The sequence below is a fragment of the Mesoplodon mirus genome, assembly GCF_964341445.2.
Source record: "Mesoplodon mirus genome assembly, chromosome: 13".
Lineage (NCBI taxonomy): Eukaryota > Metazoa > Chordata > Mammalia > Artiodactyla > Ziphiidae > Mesoplodon > Mesoplodon mirus.
In genome coordinates, this window is record NC_138989.1 from 87,075,767 (window position 1) to 87,091,106 (window position 15,340).

General features: G+C 45.9%; 1 protein-coding gene across 6 annotated transcripts in view; it reads left to right on the forward strand.

Moving 5' to 3' along the window:
• Positions 1-15,340, forward strand: part of ZNF236 (zinc finger protein 236) — a 94,693-nt gene that overhangs the window by 14,048 nt on the left and 65,305 nt on the right. For all 6 annotated transcript variants that reach the window (XM_082641184.1, XM_082641188.1, XM_082641183.1 and 3 more), the window contains exons 3-6: positions 501-665; positions 9,933-10,111; positions 12,650-12,774; positions 13,077-13,249. In XM_082641184.1, the coding sequence (XP_082497310.1) occupies positions 501-665; positions 9,933-10,111; positions 12,650-12,774; positions 13,077-13,249 (642 nt within the window). The remainder of the gene's footprint in view (positions 1-500; positions 666-9,932; positions 10,112-12,649; positions 12,775-13,076; positions 13,250-15,340) is intronic.

The window sequence follows — 15,340 nt, forward strand, 5'->3', positions numbered from 1 at the left end:
CTTGATATTTACAAGAGAAATACCAGTGATTACTTTAGCTTTCTACTAGTAGGGGGCAGAATACCTTCCATTTGGGGGAAATTTTAGATGGGGATAAGCAACTCTGTTAAAATCTAGTGAAAGTTTTCACAGTTACTTAGTTTACTTGTGATTTTGTTCACAGCAGTGGAGGTGTCATGAAAGAGGGGAGAAAACCCCACCCAGTGAGTTGAAGTGTCTCACTTTTATTTTCATAGCGGCTACATTCTGATACGTTTATAGGCAGCATTTCTTATTAGAAATATTTTCTATATAGATGTGGTGTCTCCTTATACTCCTTTGAGAAATTCTGTAAGGAGCTTTACTGTGTCCGTTTTGGATTTATTGACTTCAGGTCCAGAAGGACTTCAGAAGTTCCTTAGGAAGCTTATCTGTGGATTATGCTGCTTGTTAATATTTGAATGACATTTATTGTGGAAAGATTGTGTTTCAGTGGCTTCTCGACTTTTTTCTCCACCTAGCCACATCGATGTGACCAGTGCCCCCAAACCTTTAATGTTGAGTTCAACTTGACACTTCACAAATGTACCCACAATGGGGAGGATCCTACCTGTCCCGTGTGTAACAAGAAATTCTCCAGAGTGGCTAGTCTCAAAGCACATGTTATGCTGCATGAAAAGGAAGAGGTAATTATTTCAGCCTATACTTTGTTCACTGAGTTTTAAAATGCATCTGAGGATTTTTAAAATGCATCAGGAGGATGTTAGGGTTAAACTAGTTTTAAAAAGCCTTTCGTATAGGTTTCAAGGAGTCAGTTATCATTAAATTTGCCTTGGCTAGTCTCCAGGTCACTGGTAAAGTGTTTGTTTCGGGGTCATGTCAGCACCTTGGGGCAGAGACATTTTAGTGTGTAGTATATTTGGGGGATCAAAGTATGTCCACAGTGGCTGGCAGAGGTGCCCCCCACTCTTTTTTTCTTAATAAAAATTAACTTTTTTAGGATTCTGAGTGCCAAAAGTAAATTTTCTGCCTCCGAAGATGGTAGAATCTCCTTGCTTGGCTCCTGGATCCCCTGACACGTGGGAATTTGGGAGAAGAGAGGAAATTCATGATGACCCAAAGCAGTTTATGCACCACAGTGAACAGTCCTGAAAGGGCCACAGGCCTAGTCTTGGGACAGAGTGAAGGGTGACAGGGCCGTGCCACTGGTGTGCACCAGAGAGGCCTGCTTGCGCTGGGGACAGGCGGGCTCCCTGTGCCGTATGCACGGCTGTTGCTTAAAGTATCACCCCCCATTGTTACCATAGAAAGCTAGGGAAATGCAAATATAAAAAGCAGTCACCCAGGGACAAGTACAGGTAACTATTTGGTATAGCTTCCTCCAGAGACAGAAAAACATACAGCGTTTAAATTGCATATATAAAATTTGCATCCTGAAAATTGAGTTTATTATACTTCGTATATCGCTTTGTGTCCTCTTTTTATGTCTTTAATTTGTTATATAAAATAATTTTTATCTTTTAAAATCTTATTGTATAAGTAATACATGTTTATTTTGGAAAAAGTTAGAAACTAAAGATTAACAAAAGTAACATAAAAGAACCAATAATCACACCAGTGGGAGAGAACGCATATGCAGTTGACCTTTGAACAACGCGGGTCTGAACTGTGCAGGTCCACTTAAACGTGGAGTTTTTCAGTCAGTATGTATGACAGTACTACATTGTGCTAAGTTGGCTGACTCCAAGGATGGGGAACCGTGGACGTGAAGGGCCACCCTGAAGTTATGCTCGGATTTTCAGCTGCGCGGGGTCGGCGCTCTAGACCCTTGTGTTGTTCAAGGGTCAGCTGTGTAGTCTTTCAGGCTTTTTTTTTTTTTTGGCTATACATATACTTTTCCATAATAGTTTATATACTTAAGGATAGTTTTTTTAGTGCAAATACATACTGTTTTGTAACCCACTCTTTTCCTTTAATACATTGTGAATACGTCTTTTCCTCTTTCACTTACTGAATCATGAGTGTTTTCCCCATGTCACTATTTTAAATTGCTTTATTAAAGTCTTCAGCATCTGGATATAGCATCATGATATTTTTACCATTTCCTTTATTATTTAACCTTTAAGTTGTTTATATTTTTTCAGTATTATAAATAATACATCTTTGCATGTATCTTTAATTGTTTCATTAGGATAGATTGCTAGAGTTGGATTTACTGAATTAACAAGGCTTTTTCAAGTTCTTTATAGAATGCCACGTTATGTTTTCGAGAGCGCATGCTGCTTTATACCTTCTCCTGCAGACTGCAGGCCTGCCTGTCTCACTCAGCTGTAGCGCTGTCCAGAAATGGCCATTGTTTTCATTTTAAAAGGCAGAAAGTGTTTAATTTTGGAATAAGTTCACACAGTGAGACTCAGACAGCAGAGAAAGGGTTAGAGAGTGAGACTTAAGTCTCCATCGGGCCCGACTTTCAGTCCTCCTCCCAGGAGCTGCCTGCACAGCAGTCTCTTCTGCATCCTCCCAGGGGCTTTCAGTGCGCGTACACATCTCTGCATCCCCACTGATACCACCCAGTAGCAGTATTCTGTGCTTTTTCTTCAGTTGACTCTATCTTAGGTATTGTTGCAGCAGCCGCATGGTGTTACATTGTATGCTTTGTGTACACCTGTGTCATAATCAACAGGTTTCTGTGTAGGTTGTTTCTGCCCTTTGTGTGTAGCTGCAGTGAGCAGTCTATTCATTGACAGGTTCTGGGTCTTACGATTTGCTTAGAAATGCTTCCCAAGTGTACAATCACTATTTTTTAAAATCCCACCGTGTCTTCTAATGCAGGTCCACAGGGTGTAGGGCGCACCTGTATTTCAGAAATCCTGAGTTCACGCTCATCCCTCCAACCCCAGCCCCTCTGCACAGGGCGCCCACCTGCCCCCCAGTTCCTGGTTGTGTGTCCCTTCCTCCACGGCGGGGCGGGGCTCCCAGCAGTGCACACGCCCCTCCCCTCGTGTGCTCGGCGGTCCTGTGTTAACACTGGAAGTTGTTTCACAGTTGCTTGGCCCAAACCGCTGTACATGAAGCGCGTTTCAGAGTTGAGGTCAGTACAGGGTTGTTGCATTCGTTTGCTTTCTCTTTTAGGCCCCCTTCCCATTCTCACGATCTGTGGGCCTCAGTTTACTGCCCTCCACTAGGGTGGGGCTCGTAAGACCAGAGACAGACAGCCCCATGCAGGCAGAGTAGGGATTGAGGGCTGGGAAGTTAGTCTTTGAACATTAGGGTAGTAAGTAGTAGCCGTCAAAAAGATAAAAACAAGGGGCACTCAGGAGACTGGCTCCTTTCTGTAACCCCGCCGCATTCCTGGGACCAGGTTCTTGGTTTTCAGTTTGACTTTGCTGTATTTCTCTTTGCAATGATAAACAAATGTTTGTATGTTTCTTATTTTACTTTTCTGGTTTATTATTAATGTGGACTTTAGAATTTTGCCTAATTAAAAATTAATTGGTATTTTAATTTTGATTGCATAAAATTTTTAGATTGTTAAAGGGGAGAATTGAACATGTTTAAAATATTGAATCTTTATTGTCAAAACATTCAGTATGTTTTGTTCAGATGGGTTCACATTATTTAAATTTGTTCTTAAATGTTTTAACATTTTTTTAAAATATCATTTAATGGCTCTTTCAAAGATGTATTATTTGTTATCTGTCTATAGGAAAGCAGTGCTTTTTTGTATATTAGTTTTGTAGCCTGCTGTTCTACCAGATTCTCTGAGTTTTCAGGTGTACAGCCTCATCTACAAGTAATAATTAGGTGATGAGATTTTTGGTTTTGTTTTGTTTTCACCTAGTACATGGGGGGTTTTAAAGTAAACCCGATCTCACCCCTCGAAGTTTCGAACAAGTTTGAAATAGTTGCAGGCATCATGTTACTACTGCGCCTCTAAGTACTTCAGCTGTATCCCCTAAAAACAAAGACACTTTTCCTCAGTATCACAAAACAGTTACCACACTCAAGAATTTAACATTGCTCTAATCATCCATCTTCAGACGTCTCCATCGGGAGGGGCAAGGACTGACTTCCGATGAGAGTAGGTGGAGAAGGGAGTTGTGAGCAGAAGCGATACCTCTGCCTCTGACCCTAGAAGAGAAGCGTGAGGACAGGTTCCGGTGGACAGGGGACGCAGGTGTGACAGTGGGAGTCCAGGCCCTTCCTGCTGGCTTAGGGCAGCTTTCCCTTTCTTGGTTTGCAGCTTCCTTAGTCTCTGTGTCTCAGCAAGTTTTCCACTGAGCCAAACACTAAGAGTTCTTTTTCTGAAGTAGTTAAATCTAAGAGGTCCAATAAGTATTTATGTCTTAAGTAACTTAGTAGCCATTTGAAAAACTACCGTATGTAAATTAGGTACTGTGTAGCTTTTTTTTTTTTTTTTGCGGCACGCGGGCCTCTCACTGTTGTGGCCTCTCCCATTGCGGAGCACAGGCTCCGGAAGCACAGGCTCAGCGGCCATGGCTCACGGGCCCAGCCGCTCCGCGGCATGTGGGATCTTCCCGGACCGGGGCACGAACCCGTGCCCCCTGCATCGGCAGGCGGACTCTCAACCACTGCGCCACCAGGGAAGCCCTGCGTAGCTTTTTAAACCCTGCAATTTTCCTGTTTCACATTGAATTTCACTCATTTTCACTCATTTAACCACAGCAACTACTGAAAGCCAGCTTCACAACATTACGATGTCATTGAAACTGAATGGTATTGAGCCAGTCATCCGTGTGACGTGGGACGGTTGTCGAGGGTCGTGTGTCTTCCCTTGAGGGCCCCTGCGAGTCTGTCATGGTCACTGCCGCCTCCCTCTCAGCCTGGATTGGGGCTGCAGAGCCTCATTTTTCTCTGTGAAATGGAGGCGTTGCCTTGTCTTCACAGAAGAATGAGGTGGTGGAGAGGCGCATGGGTGTGGGAAGCCTGCTTGTGGGAAGCGGGAGCAGAGCCTGACCGGGGACAGACACGTGGGTTGTGTTACACGTAATACAGGGGTCGTGGCTGCGAACGCATCTGTGTGTTGGGTGGGAGGGGAGCATGTGGCTTCTTCACAGCGCCCTTCAGCCGGGTAGGAGGTCAGATGGTTGTTCGCATCAAGGTTCCGGTTGACGAAGCGTGTGTGACGGGATAGCGAGTGAGTCAGGTGTTGGCAGAGGGTTGAAATGATGTAACCTGCGGTCTAGGCCGCATCAGCAAGGGGGTGAAGCCTCTGTGTGTGTGTGTGTGTGTGTGTGTGTGTGCGCGCGCGCGCGCGCATGTGCCTGTGTGTGTCAATCCTCTAGGGGGCTCACGGCAGCGGGTGGGGTGGGGGGAGATGATTGAAGCGGTTTCACCTGTCCTGGCGCCCCGGGTGGCCCCAGCGCTGGGGGTGATGGCGTAGGGCAGGTGTGCCCCCGAGCCAGGGCCCCGCAGCTCTCCCAGCCGCGCACCGCCGACGCAGGCCAGTGAAACTGCTGTGCTCCATCCTAATGCTTCTTCAGATACACCTTTAACATTTTTCTCTACCTTCTCCATGACTGGAAAGAGAAATAACGGTAATTCATCATTTCCAGACACTCTGAGGTTTTTATACATTATTTTCAAAACCTTCCCTTTATTCTGTCTTCCACACCCTTTGTCCAGATTCTTTTCCAGACTGTCCCCCAAGTGGAGCTCACAGTCTCTGATGTCTGCTTTTACGCCGTTTGCTTGTGTCGGTTTCTCGTTGCTGTGACGTCGTCTCCTGAAGTGGCAGCCCCGTCATGCGCAGCAGCTGTGACGGCAGCTTGTGCAGCCTGGTCTCATCTGAATCCTTGTTGCGTTGGTGAAGCTCCAGCTGTCTTTGTCTTTCACTGTTGTAGGACCGTAAACAGTTCATAGTTTCTGACTCCAGATTTTTTTTTTTTTCCCAAAAGGCCTTTGAGAAGCGTGTATTTTCTGAAATCAGTTGACTTTCATTTCTATTACTACTAACCTGTCTTCTATTTTCTCTCTTGGAATATAACAGATTCTCTCTTAGATCAATAGATAATCACAGGAGAGGAAAAGGGTTGGAATAGTCAGAAGAGAGGCTTTTGTGTAACTGGTTTGAAGCTGGGAATGGGAACTGAAAATGCTTTATCTTCTTGCCCTTGCGCCACTGTGCTGCCAGGGAGAAGGCTCTGGAAGTTGAGAAGTGATATTCAGTAACTTGACCTTAGTAACCCCATGCTGAACAGGAATTCAGGACTAGCGGTTTCACATGAGCAGAACAACAACAAAAAGGGTTTGCAGTGCTTACTTCTGACGTGAAAATGTGTTGGCAATATGTAAAAACTAGGGTGCTCTTTTTTTTAAAAAAGGGCTGTGTTCGGGTACAGGTTCAGAGTTTTCCTCTCTCTCCGCACAGTCTGGTGCCGTGCAGTACAGAGCTGGTGGGGTGGCCGAGGCAGTCCGGGACCCCACATACTCTGCTCTCTTTGAGGGTTTCTGTACCACGTGGCTGACGGCGGAGGGAGGGAGGGAGGTGGCGCGTCTGCTGTGGGAAGGCCAGATCCAGAGGCGGAGCATCAGCCTGCTGCCATCCCGTCAAGTGGAAGGGGCACGGTCGCTACACGGGGTGGTTAGTGTTAGGAAGGTCGGCACGCAGCCATGTGCTCAGCTAAGAAACCCACTGTATAGAAGAAGAATAGATACTGGAACACAATTATCAGTCTTTTCCATGTATGTTAAATAATGCACTTTAGCTACCTTTGCCTATTTTGTGTGTTTTTATTTCTTAGTTAATTGATTTGAATGTGGTATATCAGTATCGACTATAGGAATAATTCCTTCCCTTTAGTTGCACTTAAAATTAACCGATAAGAATCCAGCTAAGATGAAGTAGACCCTTTGTGCCCCTCTTACAACTGAAAATACCTAGAGATCACACAGCCAAGCGATCTAGAGGCTCCTGAGGGTGGGAAGAAGGCGGCAGGCAGCTGAGGGCCTTCAGGACTTGAGGACCATGTGGCAGTGAGCCCCCGAGCTGCTTTTTTGCCTGCTGTACATCTGGACCGGGTGCTGGAAGAGCCTGTAGCCTTCTGCCAGCAGGCGTAGATGAAAGCATGCCAGAAGATTGGTTGCCAACAGCCCAAACTGGGAAGAGGGTGGTCTCACAAGAGAAAATCTTGTTGACACTGCCAACCCTGTTCCAGCCAAATACCCACTGAAGAGCTCGGCGGGGCTGAGAGGAGAGCGATCGCCTGCACCGTCCTGCTCCCTGTCCCCTGGAAGCAGGTGGCCCTCAGCTCCCCTGACCCCCGGGCTTCAGTAGGGAGCTAATCTTGCATCCGTCTCCTGGCGGAAGGAAGTGGCACCCAGATCCGCCCCCTCCGATGGTGTTAGAGAGCCCGGCTGGAAGCCGGCCTTCCGTCCTCTGCCGGGCAGAAGCAGGCCGTGCTCTGATTCCCCGCCTGTGTAGTCTCTCCGCCGGCAGCACTGAGACTCAGCCAGGTGATGCGGGATGGACCGGTCTGCACGCTGCTTCCCGCCCCCCACCCAGGGCCCAGGGCAGAGGGGCCCTGAGAGGTGGCCCTCCAGTCCCCAGCTGGCCCTGCCTCTGAACAGGGTGACACCTGCCAAGAGATGAGCCCAGTGGCCTGTGATGGGGACCAGTGCTGCCGGGGCTCAGAGGAGGGCGGTGTCCTGTGGGGTGGGCTAGGGATGCTCTCCTGCACTGAGCGCCGTTTTGAGGCAGACTCCTGTAGGAAAGGAAGAGTGGCTGCTGAGAAAGCCCAGGCAGGAGCAAGGACAGCACTTGGGCATTGGAGCCTGGGGGCTCGAGAGAAGGAAGGTCGTGGGCAGCCCCGGTGGGGGAGGCAGCAAGGGCCAGTGTTACGGGGTGAGTGGCCTAAAGGCGCTTAGTACTTATCGTATTTTATACTGTGTTTTACTTTAAAAAATTATTATATCTTCAGCCAGATGGGGGCTGATAAGAGTGCTGTATGTTTCCCTGGATGATCTGCTGGCCACTTAGCGATCACTGGAATTCCCCCAGGACCACCTGCTTCTGGGGCAGGCACTAGCCACTGCCTCTGCCTAGAGGGCCTGCCGGGAGCTCCGACTGCGGGGAGCGCAGTAAAGTGGACGTCCGCCAGCTGCCCACAGGCCTCGCACTCCCCACTGAGACTTGCTCGAGGTGCCAGGTCCTGGGCAGGGAGGGAGGCCCATCCTGGCTCCTGGGTCTGGCTGGGTGTAACACAGCGGCAGCACGAAACCTTCCATCATGAGGCCTGTTTCGGTTGTGGCCCAGCATGTACTTGATCCTGCTTTCGCCGTATGAGCAAATTGTACATAAACCAGAGTTTCCACTCAGAAAATTCTGATCAGTTTCTGAGTAATATCATGTAGATGTCTCCTGAAATATACTAATCTGCTCATTTGGTGAAAAAGTACCTGAAAAGAGGATGGGTCTGAGCCAAAGCAATGAAAGAATCACGGTGCGGGTGGGAGGGTAACAAGTCAGGGTTTATCTTGTGATTGTAAGTTGTCAGTGAAAGGAGAATACTTTGCTGTACAGATTCAGGGTGTGGCAGATGCCCCCAGTGCCACACTCAAGATAGGCAGCAAATTTTGTTAGGTGGCTTTTAAATTTTTGACAGTTCCCAAGAAGAAATGTCTTTATTATCAGCAAGATACTAACAAGATAGTCCATTATTTCCTTAAATTATTATATAGTAACACTAAAGTTACTTAAATTGACGTCATTGTTGGATTGCTCAAAGTATTCCATTCATCCTTGTCTTTTCTGCAAAGGATGCTCTGAGTAGTATCAATGAACAACCTCATGTTAATGCTGTTTCTATGCACTTACGAGACTGTCAGGTGCAGTCATTAGAAGAAAGTCTGATGGGAAGACAGCTATATATTTTGTTGTTTGGAAATAATAGTTTATGCTCATTGACAGGTTACACTCATTCTTTGCCATGTTTGGATCACTTAAATAAATAATTGTATTATAGAAGGTCACATGAGTAAACTCATTGAACTTTGTACTGAGTCAGCAGTTCATTACCGGGTACTTCCTCTGTGCCAGGCACCGTTCAGCATCTTACATGCGCTGTTGTCCTTAACTTTATAACAACCCTGTGAGGGCAGGCGTTGCTGTCTCCACTGCTTCACAGACTTTGAGCGGTCAGCACCCCCAGATACACACAGCTGGTGACTGGCAGCCTTCATGTGAACCAAGGCCCAACTCCAGAACATCTGGACCAGTGCTATCCTAATTGAAATTTGAGTAATTTAAAATTTATAGTGGCTATATTTCCAAAAGTTACAAAGAAAACAGATGAAATATATTTTATTTTAATATATTTATGAAAATATATCCAAAATATTCTAATTCAAATGTTAAAAGTTGAGCTACCTTTTTTTTTTCAGTAAGTCTTTGAAATCCTGTGTGTATTTTATACTTACTCCACAGCTCTGTTCGGGTGCTCAGCCAGGCACTTCTGGACAGAGTCGCGGACTTCTCGTAATCGACTACCCATAAACCAGATTGAAAGAATGATAGGTGTTTCCATTTAAAAATTTACCAGCTGTCATTTTCTTTTAAGGTAGCCTATTAAACTGTCATCTTAATTGAAATTCTTTCCTGACCCTTTTGTGGTACTGAAGTCATTCTGCTTCTCCTTAAAGTTTTCACAGCACAGATGGACAAAATGCCGTTTACCCAGCAGCCAATTTGAAACAATTCGCTTTGCTCAGAAATTGTATTGTTCTCTCATCCTTTTCCCTATGTTTCTATCAGGAAAGAAATCATTTTTATATGTTCATATTTGGACATGATGATATATTTGTTGAGAGGTGAAATAGTGTTTGTTCCAGAGGAAAGCATACTTTGTGTATCAGCCATTTACAGTATGAGTTCTTTCACGAGGTGATGGCTCTGAAGTGTTTGCTCTGTTCATGGGCGGTCTTTGCCTTTGCAGAACCTCATCTGCTCTGAGTGTGGGGATGAGTTCACCCTGCAGAGCCAGCTGGCCATACACATGGAGGAGCACCGCCAGGAGCTGGCTGCGAACCGGACTCACACCTGCAAGGCCTGCAGGAAGGAGTTCGAGACGTCATCACAGCTGAGGGAGCACATGAAGACTCATTATAAAATTAGGTGTGAGCCTTTTCTTGGGCTAAAAAAATTATACAGTACATTAAAAATGGGCATGCTTTGCTATGATGGGTTACGCATCTTGGCTGCTTTAGAAACAAGAACTGGGCAACTCATCTCATGTGGTGTCGGGATGTCTTTCATAGCATGTGTTATGTGTCGTGTCTACAGTAGGACAGGAAAGGTCGAAAATTTAAATGTCAGACTGGTGGGTAGATGTTGTTAGCTATATTATAATGTTAAAAGGTGCAGAACAAAGTATTATTGGCAATACATTTTTATGGGCAGGTAACAAGGTGTGTAGAGTGGATTCACAAAGGCCACATTAGCACCCTGTTTACTGAATCGGTTTATTTATACTACCTATTTAGAACTTACATGTTTAAATAGTTACTGTGCTTAGTGTGTATTTAAATATATAATAAAACTTCATTTAATCATTACAAACAACCCTTCAGGCCTGATACTTTTATGTCCCCATTTTGCTGATGAGAAAAGGTAGGCTAGAGAGACCAAGTAACTTTCCCAAGGTTTTACAGCCATAAGTCAAGTGTTAGGGATTTAAACCCTAATAGTCTGGCTTAATGCTCATAATATTAGCAACCACGCCTATATTTACGTACATATATACATTTATTCCTAGTAAAACTTAACATGGCTTCGAAATTTTGTATTTGGCCTATTCCTGATTATATATATATATATTTACTGATATTTCCTTCTCAATGATATGAAATGCAGAGTTGTTCCTGGCCCTTTGTGCTAAGTTAGCTAATGCTGATGATCAGTGGTCACACTCGTTGAGCTGATCTCTACAACAAACTATAAACGCCCGTATTGATTAACTTTTTAATGACAGTATCATCAGTTTAACTTGCCACCCTTCCAAGCTCCAATATTTAGGAGCTGTTTAACAACCAGCACCACGACAGCAAAAGGTCCCACACCAGTTAATAAAGTTTGTAAAGTGCCTGAGTGCTTTGTAGTATTTATGTATTCTCTTCGGCACTGTGTTTTGGAAGCGTGGACTGAACATCTCCATATGATCAAAGTTCTCCTGTCTTTCCCCCTCCCTTCATATTGCTGGTTGTTGACTAATGTGGTTCCCACCTGATGCTTTGTTATTTCGACGATTTTTAAACTCCCAAAACATGACGCGTGTGTCTGTCACACTAGATTTTTATTGTGATGCCCTTCTAGCACAGGCTCTTTTGATTGTCCCCAGAGGTCTTGGAGAGGCGACTGAAGGCACGTACGTGGTCACCGCGCACTAGAGTGCCGGCCCCCGGGCCTCCCGGGGGCCAGGCAGACTGCTTCCATCTCACGGAGCTGCCGTTTAGCAGGGGAGACAGACAGCGGCCAAGCAATCGGATTAGCTGGTGCAGGTTTCAGGCAGTGGGCGTGCTGAGAAGGAAGTAGGATTGGATTCACCTGGGGTGATGCTCCAGGGATGGGGCAGTTGCTGAGGCACCTGTCTGGTGTAGGCCTTTCTTAGGAGGGCCGCTTGAGGTGGGACCCAGGTGAGGAGCAGGGGGAGGCGGCCCTGCAGGTCTGGGGGGGGCGGTGTTCCGGGCCTGGTGGGCGGGGAGGGGAGCAGTTGCCACCGTCTGAGCCGCAGGGGGAGGCCGGTGTGATGGGAGCCGGCTGCGGGGTGGAGTGGCGCTCCTGGGGCTGAGTGCAAGGCGGCAGGGTCTCGGAGCTGGAGGGTGCTGAGCCCACCCGGGAACGTGGGTGTTACCCAAGGGCTGCGGGAAAACCTGGGAGGGTTTGGCCCATGGATCCAGCTGCCCAGCCTTCAGGCCGCAGCCTGGCTGCTCTGTGGGTGAGGTTGAAGCAGGGAGACCCGTGGATCAGGGCCACAGAATGGCGGCGCTGCTCTCAGGCCATGCTGGTGGCTGCAGGGTGGAGAGATGGGAGCTTCTTTGGAGGTGTTTTGGGGTGAGACCAGCAGCTTCTGGAGATGGACTTGAAGTCAGGGGTGAGGGAGAAGGAAGAATCCAGTGTAACTTCTAAGGTTTAAACTTCACAGCTGGGAGCTGCCGTCTCCTGTTGTGGAAAGGAGCAGGCTGAGAATTAACAGGGCTTCATTTGGGACTTGCTAGGTTTGAGGTGCCCGGGAGCCTTCAGGGGGTGTCAGGTAGAGAGTTAGGTGCCCAGGGCTGCTGCGCAGGGGGGGGTCCGCGTTGTTGGAGATCGTCAGCGTCTAGGAGGAGCCTGGAGCAGGCAGCACACACTCGTGTCGACATAGAAACCACACTGCACAGGTCTTTGTGTTTGGTCATCACAGGGAAAGCTTTATCTAGAAGAGACATTCCGACTCTCCTCCTCCCCAACCAAAAAGATGAGTTTTATGATATTGATACACAAGACTAATACATGTATGTGTGTGTGTGTGTGTGTCCTACACACTTACATGTGATTGATTTCTCATTAAAGCAGTTTCTGATGGCCAGTCGGCTAACCTTTCCCATAGGATTTTGATTTAGAAGTGGTGGCACAAGGGATTCGACTTACTGAGTATTTTCCCTCTATTTATACTAGGGTGTCAAGTACAAGGTCTTATAATCGGAACATCGACAGGAGCGGATTCACGTATTCATGCCCACACTGTGGAAAGACGTTCCAAAAGCCAAGTCAGTTAACTCGGCATATTAGGATACACACAGGTACGAGATGCATTTACTTTTGGGTGATTTCCCGTGGGACCTTAAGGGAAGAAAAGGTGCTTTAGAGCCAGCTAGACCTGAAATTTAATCTTGCCTTTTCCATAGTTTGCTGATAACCTTGGTATTACTTGTGAGATTTTGAGTAGGTAGTGAGACGTGTGAGTCTGCGGCCACAGGGGAACGTTCTGCCTGGAGGGGTAGGTTCGGGGTCTTGAGTGAGGGTAACTTAAGTATTTTCTTTTAATCCATCAGATGCTCGCACAGTATGGAATGATGTTTTGATCATTTTTCTCCCTCTCTAGGTGAAAGACCATTTAAATGTAGCGAATGTGGAAAAGCTTTCAACCAGAAGGGGGCGCTGCAAACTCACATGATTAAGCATACAGGTGAAAAACCCCACGCCTGTGCCTTTTGTCCTGCCGCTTTTTCTCAGAAAGGGAACCTCCAGTCACACGTGCAGAGAGTTCACTCAGAGGTAAGCGTCACACTTGGGGGTGTGGTCCTCACAGGTGTGCAGTACGTCACAGGCTGCACGGATGGCTCTTGAGTTAAGAGTGAACCTGAGAAATTCTTCATTTTCAGTGTAGACAAAGTTTGTGCAGAGCAGACCCTGTTTAAAAAAATACATATATGTATATGTACACATAATGCACACAGACATACACACATACATGCAGACCCACACGTATACACATACAAGACATACACAAATATACACACACAGATATACACACATACATACACATATACGCAGACACACATATATATACACACATTTGAACCTTTCTGGCTTATACATGGGAGAAATATAAAATACTGTTTTCTGTCAACAGTATTATACCTTTGATGAATAAATGTTTGGAAATAATCATAATACCATTCTTAGTTGTGGTCCATCAATCTGAATGCTAACCTATGTCATCCCTTTAGTGAACCTGAAACAGACACTTCCAAGTGTAAGAAATTGAAAGACAAGAAATGAAATTGAGGAGAAAGTATCTTTCTGGTGCTGGTATTGCTGACCTTGCATATGGGCCCATTCACATTTTCCATCAGAGCCCTGCTCGGTGTATTTCCCTCCATGCTGCATGTTAGCTAACTATTTCAGCCAAACTGATGTTCCTAATTTTTTTGTTGTCTCCAGGTAATACTGATTTGCAAACTCTGGAAGTATTTCTCTTAAACTGGTTCAGCTATGCTCTTATTATTATTTTTTTAAATATTTGTTTATTTATTTATTTTTGGCTGCGTCGGGCTCTTTGTTGTGGCATGCAGGCTTCTCTCTGGTGGCCTGTGGGCCTCTCTCTGGGTGTGGCGTGCGGGCTCAGTAGCCCTGCGGCATGTGGGATCTTAGTTCCCTGACGAGGGATCGAACCCGTGTCCCGTGCATTGGAAGGCGGATTCTTAGCCACAGGACCACCAGGGAAGTCCCCACCTTTGCTCTTGTTAATTGTCATGATTTGGTGTCTTATTTAGTCTAATTGTAGATTATGAAGAAATATTTAAGCAACACAAATACTCCTATCATGGATCATTTATTTTATATAACTACAATACTTTGGAGGATGACAAGTATCACATTCCTAAAAGCATATGTATATCTAACACTAAAATGAAGAAAACCCTACATACTTCATATAGTTTGTAAAGAGACTGAGAATTTCATATGCAGTGAAGTCGCTTTTAAAGACTAAGCTTTATTATCTAAGACCCAGAGACACTAGGAAGAGCGTGTACGTATGCGTGAGGTCACCTTCCGATCTGAGGAGAACACGTGTGGGCTGTGTAAGTGACTCTGGTGGAGCTCCCTCTGTGTAAAGGTGATTGCTGAGGAATAACAGTGTGTTTAAATGCACAGCAACTGGAAAATGGCACCTTAGAACAGTCCCAGGGCGTGCTCGTTGGTGCTCCCGGCTTTAGGAAACCCTTTCAGGGAAGGCCGGGGACTCGCCTGCCCCCAGCCTGGGGACATCCTGGGACCTGCGGTGGGACAGGAGCAACCTCTAAAGATTGTTTGTAACATTATCTAATCCTGTGATGAGTCTAAAGCCGTAAAGTTCATTCTTAGCAAGGTGCTAGGTGGAATGGAGGTCTTAGCCAAGTTCAGAGCTGGCTGGGCTTGTTGAGTGGTGCAGAGAGGATACTGTAGGTGCTTCCTCTGTGCCTGGGTGGCCCTGTCCGTGTTACTGCTCTGTAGTCCACTCTTGGCTCTGTCATAGTGTTAAAAAGTAGTCACTATTAAACAAAAAGTAGTCACTGCCGTGGACTATTGGACTTGGTAATGGAAAATGTATACACTGCGTGGCCATCCATCCTAACTTGTATGTTCAAGGCTCAGAGTAAAATTATATCTAACTGTCTGGCCTTCGTTATTGAACACTGCTTAACCGTTGAAGAAGTTGAGAACATGTCAGACATTTTTTTTTACCAGAGCACAATAACTGAAAACTATGATTTTTCACTTGAACCAGTTCTGCCAGTTCTGATTTATAGAAAAGACTGAAATTTCAATTAATCTCATACTGCCAATATTGATTAAAGAGTTGGGTCATTGATTCTAGACCTA